Source organism: Amblyomma maculatum, chromosome 4 (genome assembly GCF_055883805.1).
Source record: "Amblyomma maculatum isolate TAMU_Amacu chromosome 4, ASM5588380v1, whole genome shotgun sequence".
NCBI lineage: Eukaryota > Metazoa > Arthropoda > Arachnida > Ixodida > Ixodidae > Amblyomma > Amblyomma maculatum.
Genome location: NC_139347.1, coordinates 18,773,147 through 18,794,144, shown reverse-complemented (window position 1 = coordinate 18,794,144; position 20,998 = coordinate 18,773,147). Strand labels below are relative to the sequence as shown.

The 20,998-nt window shown below is 48.6% G+C and overlaps 1 protein-coding gene across 2 annotated transcripts in view; it reads left to right on the top strand.

Moving 5' to 3' along the window:
* Sbf (SET domain binding factor) overlaps window positions 1–20,998 on the top strand; it is a 144,013-nt gene that overhangs the window by 54,721 nt on the left and 68,294 nt on the right. For both annotated transcript variants that reach the window (XM_084600839.1, XM_084600838.1), the window contains exons 2-5: window positions 9,017–9,423; window positions 11,087–11,189; window positions 11,928–12,044; window positions 19,934–20,066. In XM_084600839.1, the coding sequence (XP_084456965.1) occupies window positions 9,017–9,423; window positions 11,087–11,189; window positions 11,928–12,044; window positions 19,934–20,066 (760 nt within the window). The remainder of the gene's footprint in view (window positions 1–9,016; window positions 9,424–11,086; window positions 11,190–11,927; window positions 12,045–19,933; window positions 20,067–20,998) is intronic.

The window sequence follows — 20,998 nt, the reverse complement described above, 5'->3', positions numbered from 1 at the left end:
GCTCTGGCCGCTTGTCCAGTTTTTTAAGTGTTTAGTCGGCGTCTTTAGCGCAGTGCAATTTTTCAGCCATGTCTCATTGCCTGGCCTCTCCTCTAAGGACTGCAATAAATAACCTGTCCGAGGCTCCAGCGTTCGATGAAATTCAGCCGCTGCATGTATGGTGTGCATAGGCCTTACACGTTGCGTCGCTCCTCTTTTCCGGCCCCGCCGGGGTAGCGCAGTGGTTATAGGGCGCTCGACTACTGTGCCCAAGGATGCGGGATCAAATCCCGGTCTCGGCGCCCGCTTTTCGGTGGAGGTGAAAAGCAAGGCGCACGTGTGCTGTGCGATATCAGTGCACGTTAAAGAACCCCGGGAGGTCGAAATTTCCGGAGTCCTCCACTACGGCATCGCTCATAGCCTGAGTCTCTTTGGGACGTTAAACTCCATTAACCAAACCAAACCTCCGCACAGCCGTGAGGCTGCATCCCCGCTTATCCAGGCCCGGCCAGAGAGGAAACTCCGACCAGTGCCCGCTTGGACGGGTATCGTTAGAGGAAGAAAGCCCTCACCAGTGGCGTTGCACTGTGCACTGCGCACTTCTTTCGCGGCCACCTTCGCCCGGTGTATTGTACCGCAGAGGTATCCCCATTTTCGAGGCATATTTTCATTTCTTCGCAATGGATATGCCGGGTGCTTCCACCGCCCTGACGTACAAGCCGACATCCATCCACTCGTTGCATCAGCTTGTCCGCTTCGTCGTTCTGCTCAGTGTCCCGCACACGGCAACGCCTGGCCGTTGGCTCGATGTCATCGGCGCATCGAGGCCTGCTATATTTTGCTAGTGCAGTCATGTTTAGTCAGTAGGTCCCTATTGCGTTCTTTTAACTGATTGCTTACTTAATGACTGTTCACATCCCAAAGCGACTCGGGATAGGAGGCACGCCGTAGTGGAGGGCTCCTGGTAATCTCGACCACATAGGGATCTTCAACGTGCACCGACATCGGAACAACACGGGCGCCTTGGGCTTCGCCTGCATCGAAATGTGGCCGCCGCGATCGGGATCAAACCAGCGTATCCCAGCTTAGTAGCCGAGCGGCCTTAACCGCTGAGCCACCGTGGTCGGGCAGGGTCTTTGGAACTGCCTTCGTGGGGTGCGATGGTTTGCTCGCAGCCACACAGCGCTGCTCGTCCGTCACCGTCATGCGCCAGGAGTGCGGCCCTCGCGCGCTCTATCGTCGCTGGCGTGCGCGCCTAGGCTGCAGAAGCGGCAGTGAGTTTGGGCGCGCCCGCTTCTGGTTCTGCTCCTTCTGAATGGGGCGTGTGACGATGTGGCCGAGCTCGTTGCGGATCCTCGGCGTGTGATGATGGGCGCGTTTGCGTCTGTCGGCGGCAGAGACGTGTTCTGATGGACGTTGCGCGCATGGTTGTGAACCGGAACGGGTGTTGGCGCTGCTCTTCTTGGGCGTGCATCCATGCATCGCGATGGAAGGCTGCTCTGGAAACAGCTTTACTTTTGTGTGTTTTTCTGTTTGATTGCGCAGTTGGCGTCACATTTGTGCAAGCGGCGCACTACGCTGCTAACAAAGGAGCATTATAATGGCCGCTGCAAGTGGTATAACAGAGAAGCAGACCCATAGCTTAGGTTGGGCAACGAGTAACAATGAGAACCTGTCTCGTTTCTTTCTGTCCTTGGGAGTGTTTATGCTTTCGTGCCGGCCAATAAGTAGTAGGAGTATGTGGTTATTTAAGAATTATTAAAAGTGAAGGAAACATATTTGCCAGCCGTGGCATCTGCCATCGAGCACAGAGGCACCTGAGCTGCGGAGTCGGAGATGAAAGGAAACCGAGTGGGCGGTAATATATAAGAAAAAAAAAAAAGGCAAGGAGGGTGTAGCATTTTTTTTTTATTTATTGTAGACACTTAGGGCTACCTACATGAATGAAGGGAAAGCTCGCGCAGCGTCGCTCGGTTCGAAGACACCCGTCGCTCTAGGTCACGTGGTGTTGGTTTGGTTGGTTTGTGGGGTTTAACGTCCCAAAGCGACTCGGGCTACGAGAGACGCCGTAGTGGAGGGCTCCGGAAATTTCGACCACCTGGGGTTCTTTAACGTGCACTGACATCGCACAGCACACGGGCGCCTTGCTTTTCTTCTCCACCGAAAAGCGGCCGCCGAGGCCGGGATTCGATCCGGCATCCTTGGAACAGTAGTCGAGCGCCGTAACCACTGCGCCACCCCGGCGGGGCAGGTCACGTGGTGTAGTGGGGTGATTGCGGCATACAATTGGGGGCAAATAAGTCGGTTCGAATCTCTATTGCTTAACTAGACTAGCAGATATATGCCAATTAGGCGGCGAAATGGTATTGTCACACCACCCTGAACACTGCACGAAGAACGGTTGCCTCACAATTTTTATATGAAGGAGGGCAAATTTCACGGAGATCTGTTAATGATGGCGCGCATGAGCGATTGGTGCGCCAGAGGCGGTCACTGGAGAAGATCCCGAGGAGGAAGGCCTCCTGGCCTCTTCAGTGGGATGGGGAGGAAAGTGAGAACTGGATTGGCATGCCCACACCATGTGGGATAAAGAGCAACGACTCTCTTCATAGTGCGGGCATTCGGGTTTCACATTTTAGTCATTAAATGACCCTGGTCCGCCGTGCTCACGAGACGGCTGGCCCTTGCGGCGGCCCGGACTGGGGCTGCTGACACCATCTTCGCCGGCTCGCGTCCATTTCGACACACAAAATATAACGTTTCACAAGCAAGGGAAGAGCCCTAGCACGGCAGTCGGCGCTTCGGTGGCTTGACAACGGCTGGCGTCGCAGTTGCTACGTCAACTGCGAAGCGACTGAGGGACTCGAACCTTACAGCTAGCCTGGACCTAACCTGGAACTAGTACACATACTTCATCCCGGGGTGCAAACCCTTGACCTTAACTCTCTCCTATGCATGAGGTCACTCCTAGTGGACACGTTTTAGGTACAACTTCCGGTGACAGGTTTTTATCACGTGAGACATAAGACCTTTGCCTTAATAATAACAATTGGTTGTATACAAGACGCATAATGTCCGCCCGCAATTGTCGCAACACGGCAGTGCTTGGCACTGCGGGCGCCCAGTCCGGCGTCCAGGTGCCGGCAAGCCCGTGAACGTTTATTTTTTCTCTCTTTTTTTTTTTTTTTGCGTGAACTGCCGTAACAAATTACACGAAGTTCGTGTTTGATGCGTACGGACCTTCGTTTGTTTGTTTTTTTTTTTTTTTTTTTTTTTTTTTTTTTTTTTTTTTTCGGTTCAGACGCAGCTCTGTGCACCGTTGGGAATGCTGCTCCGCCTTGAGGTGCTGCGTACAGTTGAACGCCGTGCACACCTCACCCGACCGCCTCGCTCGACCTTAATTCAGTCTCTTGTCCTTGTCGCCTCGCAGGCGTCGGGCAACACTGCTCGCCCAGTCCGTACGTACATAGCCTCCTTTAAGGAGGTTATAGTACGTCCTACCGTTGAAAGTCGAGCTAGTTGGTCAGACGACATGATGCATGGCTTCACCCACAACATGATGAAGATTGGAAAGAAGTACGGCGTTCGTATAATTCCTACGGCTCCCAACAAAGCTAGAAGTATGTGTGCGCGTGTAAGTGGGAATGACAATCGATCGGGATGCAAAACAGCACATCGAACAAGATAGTCTGAGTGCATATAAGGGATTGTTTATCGCACCCCCTTGTCCTGTGTCAAGAATTATATCGGCCAGACCGGAAGATGCATAAATGATAGGATTAGAGAACATGCCCCTACGATATTGGATAAGTCCGGGACTAACCTTGCGATACACTGCAAGGACTGCACTCTTTGTGAAAAAGGAATGTCTTCAACAGAACTTAATAAAGTAGCAGTGTTGAGGAAGAACAAGGACAGATTAACCAGAGATTTTGGAAGCTTGGGAGACACCTTTAGCTGGTGAAGAAGACTGCTTTAGCATGCCTTCTGTTCTGTCAAAAAAAGAGGAAAACTTTTTAGATAATTGGGAGGACCGTCAAAGAAGTGGTGTGTGTCGTTAGCAGTGGAGAAGAAAGAGGTTGTTGGTGTTAGATTTAATCAGTTGTCAGTGCAGTATTGTCCTTGTGTATGCGTGTATTGTGTGTATTGTGTGCCTCTCCTGTGTGTCGTCGCCTACTCTGCTGCGTGGTGCATCATGTCTATAGTAGGTGTTGTCGGAGCAGCGTGGGATCCCACAAAGCATTGGCGTCACGCAGGCTTTGGTCGCAGTTCGACGGCTAGACCTTCCTTTGAGAGCGGGTTGAAATAATTGCGAAGCACTGTAGCTCCGGGAAAGCGTAGCAGGGGGCGGCAGAAAGTTAGGTGGGCGGATGAGATTAAGAAGTTCGCAGGGGTCAAGTGGATGCAGCTAGCACAGAACCGGTTAAGTGGAGAAATATGGGAGAGGCCTTCGCCCTGCAGTGGGTATAATCAGGCTGATGATGATGATGATGATGATGATGATGATGATGATGATGCAGCAGCTTCGGGGTTAAGTGTCTTGGCGGGCTTGGCTTGCACGTTCTGTGAGACCGCGTTCATAGACATCGCACGCGGAAGGTGCTGTTGCGTAATGTGGAGCTTGGTCGGACAGCGCGGCTTTTTGAGCACGTGTGCGATATACCTCTTCCACTTGAAAACGGATTAAAGCCAAACGCCGCTCAATTTCGGATCAAACATTTCCGCCCCTTACATTTTGCCTCAGCCACGATCTAGTTTCGAAGTTCAAAAAAAGAAAAAAAGAAGTGGGGATGGCGAGGCGCAACGGTTCTGTGTATATATTGCGTCATCCTATCGTAATGGCGCGGCGCCGCCAGTTTTTGGCCGTGCACGCAACGTGCGAAACTCGAACCTGCGCTCAGCGGCGCGTGCTAGCCGTGCAGCTGGTGGCGGCTCATTGTGATTCACTTCGCATCGGGCCGAAGCGAGGTACGGAACACGCTGTCGGACTCGTCCGTGCTGCTGCTGCTGCTGCCCCGGGCAGCTGCGCGTTGGTTTGCGAAAGCTGTCTGGTCGCTGTGTGGAGCCATTGAAATGAAATTTCGCCGTTTTATTGATTCTCTCTTCATTTCCTGAACGTATAGTCAGAACATTTTGTTTCTCTGATGCGTTGCAGGACTTTGCTAGCTGTCTTGTCGCCGGCTTTCGCTCAACAGGTATGCTTTGCAATGCTGGTGATAGCACTAGTGCTAGTGCTACTGTGCGAGGAGTATCGAACGTGTGCGATTTGACCGCTAACTGCGGCTCTCCGTTGCCCCTTTCATGCCGATACCGCGCATTTGAACAATGCGATGCAAAATCGAGGACTCAATCTGCAGACTTGATCCTAGCTTACAGCCTGAGTGCATACCGAACGCACAGCGGAATCAATGCTGGCGACAGCCCCGAGTGTTATTGTGCGCAGCCTTTTTTAAACGCTGTTATCTATCGCACCTCACGCGGCAGTAGTGTTTTGCACTCCTGAGCTGTCGGTTCTCTTTACGCACGCACACCGCACACGGCGGCGCGCAACAGTCGGGGGGACAAGTCGGTTATCTGAACCATGCATGTCCTGCCCATGCATGTGCGCGAGTAAGAGGCTTTTTAAGAGTAAGAGAGAGTTTTTCGGCGTTTTGGCTCGCCTATATCTGTGATTAATACTGCTACATATATGGAAAACCTGGCTAGGCATATGAGCAGACAAGGCGCCATACTAGCGTCCTTTCAACGAATGCCGATAAGTGTGAATTTTAACTAGCTGACAGTGTTGGTCTCGTTCTTCGGAAAAATCCGGAGTTGGCGTTGTCCGCATTGTGAGCGGGAGGTCATGGGCGAGGCACCTGGTAGGTGACATTTTCAGGCACTGATTGGTTGACGGTTCATGTGACGTCAAAGGACCGCATGACAGGACCGAGTTGGCGGGTAGGCAACTTCTTTGAGATGGGAATTAATTCTTACAGACTGGTGATCCCGAATCAGACGTGCTACTCCTGTAGGCCCGCTAACCGGAAAGTTTGCAATCCGGTAACACGATAAACCGTAGCATAAGCACGGTAACGATATGCTATATCTCTCCTAATTATGTGGTAGGTTACGACTGTGTTAACGGTGCAAAATTGAGCAGTGTATACGTGTCCGAAAGCGTAAGCTGGGCTGAAGAAATATGGTCATTTGTTGAGAAACGCCAGAAGCTCAAAACTCGCGCTTCAGTACCGAGCGTTTACTTGCACAAAATATGCTGGAGTGCGAAATTGATGTTCGATTTCAAATAACGTAATTTGCACACCAAGGAAGCATGGTTAGCTTCGTCTTCTGTCAAATTCATCAGTCTGTCGATTGGCTTTTGTAGTTTTTGGAATAGTGTTCCTGTTTATTAGTCAGCATTGTTTTTAAAAAGTACAGTCAGTAAAATAATGGCGTATTCACATTTCCGCAGTGAATTATTCTTTGTGGTCGTAGACACATCGTCGTTCACATTTCCCGACATTCCTGTTGTTTATGAAGCTAATTTTAATGCAAAAAAAAAAATTAGCTGTGTTTTAGCTTGTGGTTAAACCTGGAGTTACGCGAAAGCAATCTGCATGGCTACGCTTAGGTTCGGCTTCAGAGTGAAGATATGGCTTTTGCACATAGTAGTTTACTCTATGGTTTCAGCTTTATTTATGCCATAGGGGAACCACTTAACGTATGAGCACCCCTTGCCTCTCGTCGTTGACCATTCTCATTCGGATGTAGAAGACTTCTAGTGGTATGACATCGTCTCTACGTCGAACCCCTGGGCACACCGCCCACAACGTTCGAACGAACCTTCTGTCCTAGCAACTCGCTGTTGTCCGCCTCTACCAACTACTGAGTTATCTCTTTTCTTGTTTTCCTTCTTCCTTCTTCGTTTTCCCCTTCTTCTTCCTCCTTCTTCTGATAGGCACGTGTTCTGCTGACAGGCGCGGCGAAATGGCGAGCTCTCGCTACAAAAACGGGCTGAGTTCGGGTATCACTTGGCGATTCCTCAGCCGGGTTTATGTGTGCAGTCGGATTGACCAAGGAGGGCAGCCTGCATTGACTGCACTTGTCTCCGGCTTTTTTCAAATATAGTTCAGTCCCTCGAGGTCTGTCTTGTCTAGGGTATAGTACCTAGAAGGTTTCTTCATCCAGGGGGAGTGTCCAGGAAGGTTCACTGACGCGCACGATCACACCCACCCGCAATGCTGACTGCGGATGGTCGCGTATGGTCCACACCTGCTATGGTCCACACATGGGCAGCGCTCGGCCGAGAGGCGGAGAAGCGACCGGAAAAGGCCCGCCTTTGTTTCATGTTTTGATGATGCCAGACCACTTCCCGCCCCTGTTCTCCTGGTGTCAGTGTCTATTCGTGCTGGTCTGCGAGGTGGAAAATAACATGGATCGAATAATGCTGAGTGAAAATTTTCTAATATAGACGTCATCATAAGATAACGTTCTCTTAGTTCTATATGCTTGAAAATTAACGCCGGAAACTGCGTCTAATTCAAGACCCAGTGATTGGATCCCGGAGGGAGTCGAACAGTGTACGCTGCGCGGGAATCGGGATAGAGGCCAGGCGTGAGTGCAAACAGCGGATGAAATCAAAGAGGGCAAAAAACTGAGCAGCGCCAAGCATGGCGAAAGCAAAGACGACCAGGCTTTGTTTTCTCGCTCTTTGTGTGTGTGTGCGTGCGTATACGTGGCGCGGAGGGGGAGCGACCGACCTTGTTTGGGTTGTTTGGGTTTTGTTACTCCGTTGTTGTCTATTCCCTCTCCACCGTGAACGCGCGTGTGTGCGCGCGGGTCACCATATGCCGGTGCTTGCCTGCGCGCATCGTTGGCTTCCGTTTGCTTTCTTGCCAAATATTGTTTCGTGCCGAGCCGTCTTCCTTTGGTATCCAGCGGCCTTTTTTCTGTTTACCTCTCCTTTTTTTTTTTTTTTTTTTTTTTTTCAGTTCTTGCATGGTCAGCATTTGTATATATATACAGATTTTGCCATGCTTTGGTAAACACCTGGCTGATTGTTCCTAGCCCTATTCGCTTTTCCTCTTTGTTCTTTTTCTAATATTTCGCATGCTGCTTTTTGTTTGTTTTTGTCCTGCCAGCCAAGCCGTGACGTGACCGTTCAACGTTGTCTCAGCATTCTGTTTTTCGTTCCTCGGCCACGGCCGTGCCCCAGCCTCCTTTCCTATCACCTCTTTCTCTTTCTTTCTCTTTTTTTTTTCCATTTCATTTTATGGCTCACGCTCTTCTCCAAAGCGCGCTTTAATATCTTCCTCGAAATGCGTTTTAGTTTGGGGATTTAATTATTTTCCTTTCGTTGTTGCCACTTCGTTCTTGTATTCCTGAGTCAGATTAGCCGCCCCTAGGCCACGCAGGCACGTTCGCACGGCTTGGTTAACTTTCACAAACGGCGCTATGCTAAATGGTATACGTGAAATGTTAATGGAACAAATTAAGGAAATCGTAATTGGTTGATGGGTGCAAGGCCACTTGTCGAAGGTAGCGTATGTAACTTTGTGGATGCATATTGCTTGCTCTTATCTTATCGCTTCTCCTTTTAGCGCAGTAGTTTGCTGAAGAGGTCGCACCCACCTCTCACTTGTTGCTACTTGCAGATGTTGTTATACACGGTACAAGCTTCAGCATTACCACTCTTTCTCATTATAAACAGTGCATAGCTGTGGTGATATTTTATCAATTATGTATATTCATTAAACAAATTGAAATAAGTGCTCTGCACTATAACACTTCAAACAACAGGACTTTTGCCAGGTTAACCATTGGTGCAGGTTGAAGACTGCAATCTGTCTACATTTGGTCCTTAGGCATGTTCATGCGAGTAATAAGAGTCTTACTTTTTTTTTTTTTTTATTATGGGAACCAACCAATTACCATGTCACAAAACCGTGCTTTACTAAGCAGGTACATATGCTTTATACCTTGAGATATCTGGTGCCACTCTCTGGATGATGCTAACAATATTTCTCTTCTCTTTGTGTCTTCTTCACTGGCACAGGGAGTGGGCTGAGCAGTGGGCGCATCGAGCAGCGCTTTCCCGAGGAAGACTGGAAGGACACCCCCTTCATCGAGGGCATCGAGTCCTTCTGCCAGCCACAAGGATGGGCCCTGGTCACGGCACGTCGCCAACCAAGCTTTTTTGTGGCCGTTCTCACCGACATCGACGCACAGCGGCACTACTGTGCTTGCCTAGCCTTCAACGAGCCCGTGGCTCTGACGCCTGCAGCGCTGCAGCGTCGGCGCCCCGACGAGGAAGACGAAGATGACGAGCAGGATGAGCTGGCCGCCACAGCTGCGGGGCTCAACGGCGGTGGCACGGGGACACTGGTGCAGCATCATTCGCTCATGTACGCTCCCAAGTGCCTGGTGCTCGTCTCGCGCCTTGACTGTGTTCCAGCCTTCAAGGTGAGCGTGTGTGTGCTAAAAATTTGCTGTGGGCATTTTGCAGGGTGTTTTAATGACCAGCTAGCCTGCACAGTTTTGTTTTGTCTTTCTTCCCCTCGAAGGTTTGTGAGGGCCTGCAGTGCAATTTGAAATTCATTTCTTTGATTCTAGGTGCTGACTCCTGTTTGGGAGCACTGAAGTTGGTCTTGATTATGTCTATATCTGTTTGAATAAGCCACCTGGGACACTTTCATATATTATGGCAGTGCCTCAGTACTTTCGTTTGCCTTAATTTGTTTGTAAAATGGAGACTATGTTATCCACTTGACAACTCACATGGACCACACATGCGTAGTAGTAAAACTATGGTAATATTTTTAGTGATAGCTTGATAGATTTGGCCCGGAATATGTCACTGTCCTGTTGTTTAGATCCTTCCTCAGTCTATAGTACATCATTTCAGTGCATGCATATTTCAGTGTGTAGGATTGAGCAGTATATTGTGATGTCTGTAAGGCCAACATGACCGTTCACAAACAAGCGCACCACTTCTGTCGCAATGAGTCCTACTGGAAATTTGTTTATTAAATCTGATTGGGATTTCTAGTATAACTTTCTTCAGCTTCTGTATCAGTATGGAGCGAATGGTGAAGCCTTTCTGGGGCATGTGGTCAGATGAGAGGAAGGTACACTTACTTGAACCATAGCTAAAGTAATACTGTGATGCCGTAGTGTGACTTCGAAACATAAGTTGGTTCGATTCTAACAATCACTGCACAGAGTTGTGTTGAATCTTTTTTTTTTAATAGAGGGGGTGTCATGGAGTCCAATGCACCCATGCTTTCAGAGAGTACAGTGACCACATACACTTGCTCGAAGCCTTTAAAGGAAGCAAAATCTCAATACAACTGTTCTTTGGAAATAGCATGTGCTTGAGGCAAATGGGTCGTGCCTTCTCCATAACAGGGGTGACCTGGAGGGGAAGGCGCATACTGACAAAGCAGCATTGTTGATAGGTGGGACAATGCTGTTTGAGTGTATTCCATTCACCCTTTACCCACTCAACAATGCACCTTTAGATTTTATCTTTGATTCCCCTTTAAAGATGAGCTAAGAGACCAGTGGTTATGAAATGATGTGGAGGAGAGGGGAAAAGGGGTGATGTATTTTTGACTGCACATCATCTGAATTTGTTCACAAATGCATTTATGCTTTAGTCAAGTACTTAAGTTAGTGGATTTACTGGGACATTAGATTATATTGCAACATTGAAATTGTAATTATTTGATTATTTTAGCTAGGAGCTTTCGGAATAAGTATCCTTTATTCTTTGCTGAACACACCTTGTGTCCTGCATCTCATTTAGCCACTGATGAACCTTGTCTGGTATTCTGCCTGACGAGAAGCTGGTTACAGTTGAGGTTTCTTTTTGCAACAAGCAGTGGTTTCATTATGGGGCTAGGTTTTATACTTGAATCGGGTAACTGATCCTTAATCACAAATGATGCACTGTTTGCTGGCAACTAGTGCTAAAAGAGAGAGAGAAAAAGGCACAAAGCCAAAGGTGGAGGATACGCTGAACTGCTCGGTCCTGATTGCTACTTGCTTTTTTTTTCTGGTCCTCCTCCCATCCCTTTTGGCTCTGCCCTGTTATTCCACTCCGCATCCCGATTGATGGAGCCAGAACTGCCTAGGCATCATCTACACAGTGTACATAGACAATCTGCCGGTCCAGATTGAAACCCTCGTGGGCAACATCCTCGGTTGTGTCCAGGTGCCAGCGCCAGGTGACCACCATTTCTTGGCTTTTCATTTTTTTACCTTGCTACTGTTCGCTTTCAATGTCACTCCCTTTCCTTTGCTTTGCCATTTTCTCTCTCTCTCTCTCTGTTTCTCTGTTAATTCCTGTTTTTTATCTTTTGAGTTGCCTTTTTTTTTTTTTTTTTTTTTTGCATGGCTGTTCTTTCAGGTGAGGCCAATGGTAGCCTCCTTGGTAGAATTACTTTAGGTTTTGCTCTTTTGGGTTTAGGGTTTAGTCTGTCTGTCACGGGCAGAGACATATTATTTTTTATTACTTTTGGGCAGCCTCACCATAGTATATATGTATATGTATGCCTGGGAAGCTTTTCCAGATGACTAGAAATGGAAAGTGATATATGCATGCACACCGATTGTTCCAGTCAGACCAATAACGGAATGCAATTGGATCCACTTTAATGTTGCTGTGAAATCTGCAGGAATAATAACTTCCTTGTACTGAGAAAACCAGCTTCATAAAAGCAGTAAAAAGCACATTTGGATGGTTGCCTTTCCGCCCACCAGATACCGCCTGCATTTCAAGTAGCCCCAACTGACTCGAAGCACCTCTGACATAGTCTCTGTCACATCATCCTTGAAAGCTGTCTCTGATCCTGTACAACCTGTCTCTACAGTCTCAGCGCACGTAGCTATGGCAAGCGACACACTCTTTACGGGCGAGTTTTTTTCAGTTCTACAAGCTTGCGCTTTTCTTCTGTTTCTTCCAGGGGGCCCCCAGGTGCGTTTCTCTATTGGAGCGGGTGACCGGCAGGCATTGCAGCCTCCGCTCAGTGCTTTGCTCCCCATAACCTCCTGTATTGTCTACGAGCTCTTCCAGCAGCTGGGTATGACTCTTGCTGTGTTTTCCTGCACCTCTTTTATGGTATGCACACAGTTTTGTATAACCAACAGTGTCCTCTCTTATGGAGTTCTTTAAGATATGTCTACTTTGCATATTGTAAATCTATAACCTCACTATTGTTGTTGGGGCATTCGTGTTTTGACATGCAGTCCTCGATGATATTAAAGGGACGCTAGAAGCAACGCTATCCAAAATTTTTTTTGGGGGGGGGGGCAAGGGGGGGGGGGGGGGGAATTTGTTGCTTGGCTCCATGATTCATTTGGATTCACATGAAGCATGATACTTTTGCTATAAGCAAAGCCTGCATAACATTGAAATGGTTTTCAGTCATGATCAAAAAGATGTATTTATTGCGGAGAACTTTGAAGCTGTTAATGAAATTTTCTTTTTCTGCCATTTGATTCAAACCTGTGATGGTGATTACGACATTAATGCTATGGCATTTGTGCAAATAAAATGCGTTGATATCTTGTTTTGTTTTGTTTTGTTTTGAGAACAGTTTTGTGGGGCATAGTTTGTTTTCTTGGCCCTTCCTAGCTCACAAAAGCTGTGCTTTCAAGGAAACAGTGAAAGTAGTCTCTGTCCCATTAGAACATAGCAGTCAGTCAGTTAGGTTGAGTTCAGTTTGCCCTGAGTGATCATAATTAGAGAATACTTCAAAGATAACCAGTTTGTTATTGAAGACCTGCCTGAGGTTTTTTTTTCACACATTATATATAGTGTTTCATCTGTGGAACGGAATGGGACCTTCAGTGCTGCAGGGCCAATATGAAAAGGGCTGATCTCCCAAGAAAATTGAGTTGTTGCTTCGTAATAGCAGACTTTGCAGACTTAGGTTAACTTAACATATAGGGGTCTGCATAAAATATATATAATATTATTATTATTTATATGTGTGTGTGATGCATATAATGCAGCTGGAATGAAACACAGGCAATGCCTGCAAACAATATAATTTTATCTGTGCACTGTCATCTGCACTGTTCAACCAGCCTGAGTTGTGTCTCTTGGCAAAAGGTATATACTGAGCACATATTGCCACCTAGCGTTGCCAGGTGGCGCATGACTGAGGTGGAAAAGGAGGACGAAGTTGAAGAGGACGACAAAGTGTCGCTTACACGTTTGCGTCTGTGCTGCTGTGTTCTTGTGTCTGGGCTACCCCCTGCTATCATTGGTATCCTTAGTCACCGTGTACGTGACATTCTGGTGGAGGTGCGGGGTAAAACGATCGCCTATGCAAGAATCTCCATCTACAAGACGTCGCGCCAGCCCTGTACCATTGGACACCCCCGTGCATCGCTCCAGTCGACGGCTCCAGGGACTGTCTCCGGAGTTTCAGCCAGCACCCGCCGCCATGACATCTAGTGCTCCTGCGCAGCAGGTGACGGGCCTCGCACCGGCCTGTAACTACACCTTGCAGGCCCCTCGGGTACCGAAGACTTTCCATGGGGACCTCTTTGAGGATGTGGAGGATTGGTTCCTTCAGTTTGAACGTGTCGCTGCATTCAACCAGTGGGACGATGCTGCCAAACTAAGGAACGTCTACTTCAGCCTTGAGGACGGCGCCCGTATCTGGTAGGAGAACCGAGAGCAAGCTTTAACTTCGTGGCGGGAATTCCGTCGTCAACTGCTCGAGGCTTACACTAGCGCAGATCGTCGCGAGCATGCAGAACGTGCCATTCGCTCTCGCATCCAAAGGCCGAATGAGAGTGTCCAAGCATACGTCGAGGACATGACGCGCCTCTTCAGGCGAGCCGATCCCGCCATGTCCGAGGACAAAAAGGTCAGGCACTTGATGCAGGGTTTGAAAGAGCAGTTGTTCGCAGGCCTTGTGCGAAACCCACCCTCGACTGTAAACGGATTCCTTGCGGAGGCCACCACAATGGAAAAGGTGCTACACCAACGTGCCGTGGCTTATGACCGACCTTTTCATACACGCACAACTGCGGAATCATTTGCATCTTCAGAGCGGCATCCCGATGCATTGCGCGAACTGATTCGCAGCGTCGTGCGCGAAGAACTAAGCAAGTTCTGGAGCCCTCTGCAGCAATCGCCATCTTCCGTTTCTGCTATAGTGCGGGAGGAGGTGCGGCAGGCACTCAAGAGCCCTCTTTCGCCTGTAGTTCCGAGCCCGCCATTGCTGTCGGGGACCGACAATCGTCCCACATATGCGGAAGTTCTGCAGAGTCAGGCTCCCCCTTCACCACCGCCCATTCTCGCGTCACCTACAGTTCCGCTGCCCTCGGTGCAGCCAGTGCAGAACTTCGACAATCGCCCGCTGCCCCGACGCAAAGCCGACATTTGGCGCACGCCTGACCGCCGTCCGCTTTGCTTCCACTGCGGTGAACCAGGACATCTCTACCGGGATTGTCCGTATCGACGCCTCGGTCTCCACGGCTTCCGCATCGACTCGCCACCTCCCCGGTTTGGTCAACGGCCCCGAGTTATTGAGGAGTACCTGGCGGAGCAGCGTTCATCTCGTTCGCAGCGTCAGCCCCGCTCCCCTTCGCCAAGGCGCTCCTCCTCGTTCACTCACGGTTCCTCGCGAGAGGACCAAGGCCGCTCGTCTAGCCCTGGTCGGGAAAACTGAAAACAGCGACCTTCGGGGGCGAGGCCGCTGGTAGTCGCTGCGTTGAAGACCTCCCGTCGTCGCCGCTTCGATCCGACCGCGAGCTGCTGGTACCGTCACCTAGGGAAGCAAAAAGCGTTTCTCTGGACCTTCCGGTTATTTTAGACGGTCGCACTACGGTCAATGCTTTAGTGGACACCGGTGCCGATTATTCAATTTTGAGTGGTCGCATGGCGACTGTTTTGAAGAAGGTGCTCACTGCTTGGCCAGGTGTGTGCCTTCGAACCGCCGGCGGTCATATAGTTACTCCAAAGGGGATGTGCACGGCTCGCATTCAGATTAACGGACGTACGTTCGTCGTTAGTTGCGTTGTTTTAAGTGACTGCTCCCGTGACCTTATCCTCGGCATTGACTTTCTGCGGGAGTACGGAGCAGTTATCGACCTGCGAAATAGACTCGTCACGTTTTCGATGGGACAGTCTACCGAACAAGATAGTAGCAGTCCTTGCAATAACGCACTTCGTGTTTCCGCTGAGAGCGTCTCGCTGCCGCCGCGAAGCAGTGCTCTTGTGGAAGTTACCTGTGACGATTTCCGTACCGGTGATGCTGTAGCGGAGGCGAACCATACACTCCTGCTTGCTCATGGCATTTGCGCTCCCCGAAGTTTATTGTCGTTTCACAATGGCCGGGCTGCACTCCTTGTCACAAATTTTTCTAATGAGTACCGACACTTGTTCCCGGGGACTGCTATCGCTTTTGCTGACCATGTTGCGCACGATCCGGTCTGTTTTGCATCCACGGCAGTAGAAACTAACGAGCCATCTCTTGACAACATCGACATTAACTGTCACTTGTCAAAGGAGAAACGGCGGGCTTTAGAGCAACTGCTGCTAGACTTCAAGCACTGCTTTGCTTCTTCCTCGAAGGTTCGTCAAACGCCCATTACACAGCATCGCATCATTACTTATGACGACGCTCGCCCAATACGACAGCAGCCTTATCGTGTGTCTGCCAAAGAACGAGAAGTGATCCAGACGCAAGTTGAGGAGATGCTGGATGATGGTGTTGTGCAGCCTTCACAAAGTCCGTGGTCTTCACCAGTTGTCCTTGTCAAAAAGAAAGACGGCACTCTTCGATTTTGCGTCGACTATCGAAAATTGAATAATGTGACAAAGAAAGATGTATACCCGTTGCCGCGCATCGATGACTCACTGGACAGATTGCGACGTGCGAAGTATTTTTCATCTATTGATTTAAAAAGTGGCTATTGGCAAATCGAAGTAGACGAAAGAGACCGAGAAAAAACCGCATTTGTCACTCCAGATGGCCTATATGAATTCAAAGTACTCCCATTTGGATTGTGCTCTGCCCCAGCTACATTCCAAAGGATGATGGACACCGTCCTCACTGGCCTCAAGTGGCAGATCTGTCTTGTGTACTTGGACGATGTAGTTGTTTTTTCCGAAACATTTGATCAACACCTCGAACGCCTTCGAGCTGTCCTGGAAGCCCTCCGTTCTGCTGATCTCACGCTGAAGCCCCAGAAATGCCACTTCAGGTATACAGAACTCAAGTTCCTCGGCCATGTTGTAAGCGCTGATGGGGTGCGCCCGGATCCCGATAAGACTGCTGCCGTCGCACGATTTCCCGTTCCAGCTAATAAGAAGGCTGTTCAGCGCTTCCTCGGCCTGTGCGCATATTATCGGCGTTTCATTGCGGACTTTTCTCAGATCGCAGAACCTCTGACGCGCCTTACAAGGAAGGACACCTCCTTTGTGTGGAACTCTGAGCAGCAGATGGCCTTCTCTTTGCTTCGTGAGCGCCTTCAAACATCCCCTGTTCTGGCGCACTTCGATGAAGCGGCTGACACTGAGGTACACACTGACGCCAGTAGTATCGGTCTTGGCGCGGTCCTTGTTCAGCATCAAGACGGGTTTGAGCGAGTAATAGCCTATGCCAGCCGCACTCTCTCTCGTGCCGAAATGAACTATTCCACCTCAGAAAAGGAATGCCTGGCGGTCGTATGGGCTACTATGAAGTTTCGTCCCTACCTTTACGGCCGGCCATTTAAAGTCGTCACCGACCATCATTGTTTGTGCTGGCTGGCAAATCTGCGAGACCCATCTGGACGACTTGCACGCTGGAGTTTACGTCTTCAGGAGTTTGACATAACCATTGTTTACAAGTCCGGCCGCAAACACGAAGACGCCGACACGCTGTCACGAGCACCCGTTGACACTGGCGATACTACAGCCGATGACGATAGCGGTTTTCTAGGAGCCCTCAGCGCATCTGAGCTCAGGGATCGACAAAGAGCTGATCCAGACATCCTTCCACTCATCGATTATCTGGAAGGGCGTGATACGATTCTGCCTCGACACCTATCTCGGCACCTTGGTTCCTTCTGCATACGGCAAGGCGTATTGTATAAAAGAAACTCCCAGAGCCAAGACAGAACTTACCTTCTGGTAGTGCCATGCGAGCTCCGTGAGGATATTCTCCTTGCTTGCCATGATGAACCAACGTCTGGTCATTTGGGTTACTCACGGACGCTTGCTCGCGTCCGCAACATGTATTACTGGCCAGGACTTTCCGCAGCAGTGAAACGCTATGTACGAAGCTGTCGCGAATGCCAGCGCCGTAAAACACCGCCCCAGAAGCCTGCCGGATTTCTCAAGCCCGTTAAAGTACCCCGCATTCCGTTCGACCAAATTGGAATGGATCTCCTTGGCCCTTTCCCTTTGTCGCAGGCCGGAAACAAATGGATAGTAGTCGCTACTGACTACCTGACTCGATACGCTGAGACAAAGGCAATCCCTCATGCCACAGCTTCCGAAGTAGCAGAGTTTTTCATGCACAACATAGTCTTGCGGCATGGCGCCCCTTCCTACGTCATTACCGACAGAGGGACAGCTTTCACATCACAGCTGATCGACCGCATATTTGAGCTGAGTTGCACGACCCATCGCAAAACCACAGCGTACCATCCACAAAGCAATGGCCTTACAGAAAGATTGAATAAGACGATTGCGGACATGTTGGCAATGTACGTCGATGTGCAGCACAAGACCTGGGACGAGGTGCTGCCGTACGTTACATTTGCGTATAATACAGCCTTACAAGAGACAACGCGCTTCACACCATTTCGACTTGTTTACGGACGCGAAGTTCAGAGCATGCTCGATTCCATGCTCCCGTGCCCAGATGATGACCAGCTATCCTCAGATGCCCAGCAATATGCCATCCGCGCTGAGGAAGCCCGCCAGCTCGCCCGTGTGCACATTGGGCAGCAGCAGACCACTGACGCGCACCGTTACAACCTCCGGCACCGCCAGGTTGACTACAAGCCTGGAGATCAAGTCTGGGTATGGACACCAGTTCGCCGTCCAGGCTTGTCAGAGAAACTCCTTTCCCGCTACTTCGGGCCGTACAAAGTGTTGCGCCGTGTGAGTGACCTTAGTTATGAAGTTATCCCAGACGGTGCCACACAACCAAAACGTCGAAAGCACAGCTCGGACATTGTGCACATTGTGCGGCTGAAGCCGTACTACCACCGATAGCGTATGGCCACCCGCTGTGACCACTCTCTTGCTTTTCACACCATTTTTACCGGCCCTTCTCATTTTTTTTCGGAGGGAGGGGGTAATGCCACCTAGCGTTGCCAGGTGGCGCATGACTGAGGTGGAAAAGGAGGACGAAGTTGAAGAGGACGACAAAGTGTCGCTTACACGTTTGCGTCTGTGCTGCTGTGTTCTTGTGTCTGGGCTACCCCCTGCTATCATTGGTATCCTTAGTCACCGTGTACGTGACAATATTCATAAAGCTTTGTTGAAGGAATATCCCATTACAAAGTAGAAAAGTATGGCATTGGCAGTTTTCACTATCTACATGGAGAGCTTCGGTTTGTCTCAATGAGAAGGACTGCTTCTGGAGGCAGTCACCAGAATCTTGCTTGTTCTAAAATTTCACGAAAAACTCGGGCTACTGTTTTAATGGAAGCAGCTTTGCATAAGTCGCCTCTTTTTTGCTTGATGGTGTAAAACAGCTGAGGGAGAGACAGGCAACAAATCGCTGTCTTTGGGGGAAAACTGCTGGTATGAATGTGGAACAGTGGATGGACAGTGGGTCTGCACCTTATAGAGAGAATTCAAAATTTGAAATTGGGGAATGACAGAACTGAAAGTGTAGTTATTCTTGCATATAGCACTGCAGGTGAACGAGGCTCAGTGACTGCTATGCAGCTTGCGCAGAAGCATTGTTACTGTCTGATCAGACTTAAGCGCTAAAGTTGCACCAATTTGTCTTTTTTTGTGCTCATGAGCTATAATGATTGTGTGCAGCTTTAGATATAAATTCAAATTTTAATTGTGTGTGCAGGCAGTAAGTGATGACAGTATGAGATAACCGTCCCTGCACACTATTTTCTGGGAAAAACTGTGCCTCATGCTCTGTTTGCTCATTAGCAGTGGATGGAAGGCATAAACGGATTTAAGGTTACCATGATACTATCTTGTTATCTTATTCAGTTTAGTTGTTACCATCCACCAATCTGAGTGCAAGTTTTTATACAGCAAAGGCATTAGTAACAATGGAGTGTGAAAAGAATCATGCTGAAATTTAATTTAAAAGAGGTCATTACATCAACCATCCTCCACAGCTGCTCTTCACGGCTAAGGATTGAGTACACATGCACGCAGTTACAGGGCCATTCATGCACAAAACACCTGGTACTTCTATTAGACATGCACACTCGGCAATTGCTTAACATACTAATGCCTTGTATTTGCATAAGTCCGCACGAATCACCTCTTTAGAAATAGAGGCTTGGTGCTTGATGGTGAACTGAGCTGTCATGGTTCAGCAAGCACTCCACTGCACAGCACACAAGCTTCCTCTCTTCCTGTTCTCTATGTATTGGTGGTGCCACGAAACTCTTGCAATAACCCCTACCACCTCATCTATCTCATCAGTATGCTGGCATGTATGTAACAGGGCTTCTAAGGTGTATTTTAACCGAATGGCATGGTTCCATGCATTGGTCCTTCTTGCACAAGCTCGCGGCACCGTCGCAATGTGGCTCTGACTTAATCGAAGTCACTAGTATGCACGTTTGTGTTTCATTCCAACCTGACCGAACATTTTCTAATGCTTCCCAATGTATATTCTTCAATGATGGGCTCTGCATTTGATGAGGTACATAGTAATGCGGTTGCGGAGTAATTGAATGTATTGATGTTCAACGTTGAAGGCTTTCCTGGCAAAGAGGCACAAGCATTCATGCACCCTGCATCAATGTTGCCCAGGTATTCACAATGTTGTCACACTCTTCTGTGCTGCCATGACGGAGCTGAAGATCCTGTTTTACTCTCGGAGCTACTGCCGTCTCAACGATGCCTGCTCAGCACTTACTAGCCTCATGTTTCCTTTCAAATACAGGTAAGGTCTCTCCCTTGAGCTTATTTCGCAGTTCTAAATTTTAAAACCTCGTTACGCTGGCCAAGAATTTTTTGAGGCTGTTCTCACTGTTCTTGCTGCTCTTTACAGCATTGTAAATTTCCATGGGAGTAAGTTTTCTAATGTTGTGGGTTATAGCTTAAACACCTAACGCACATTTTTTCACTGAAATTTCAACCTAAACAGTCTTTTAGTTTTCTTACGAGCATCTGTTGGCTCATGTAAAATTTGTATTGGACGGGCTCTACTTGTCGCAAACTGTACGCAGAGTGCCACAAAGTACACAACAAGTTGAGCTCGTAAAGAAGCCAGAATTAATAGCCTACTTGCGATGATCCTGGCTCGTCCAAGTTGGCTAGGGGGTTAATATCCTGTCCGAGAACAATTCACTTTTCGTTATTCACTATCGATCACTGAAATTAGTTTGTGTCTTTCTGTAAATAATTTTTGGTGAAGTTATTTCTCATAGTGTCTATCACCTAACAATCAAACAGTAAAATGATAGCACCAGCAGTGCCTGAGCTCACCTGCAAAGTAAAAAAAAAAAAGGTGCCCTGTGTGCACAAAAGAAAAATAAAAAAAGTAGGGGAAATGGGAATAGTGTAGGAAAAAAGAAAAGCTGCGAAGAAATATGCTGGAGAGATGCTTTTGTGTGAAGCAGACTAGAAAAGGTGGGGAATGTTTATTTTTAATTACGGGGAAATTGAGGAAAAGCAAATGTGGTGTTAGTTATAAGGGAGGGAAGTAAGCAGGAAGAATGGCTGCAGGCTGAAATATAAAGATGAGGAACAACAACAAAAAAGTCTGCTAGGGGAAAGGGATGGGGTAAATTATGCCGAGGGGAAGGTATATCAAGCAGCAAGAAATAGGTCATAAGCAGTAATAGTGAAAGAAGATGCAGTGAAGGGTTGAGT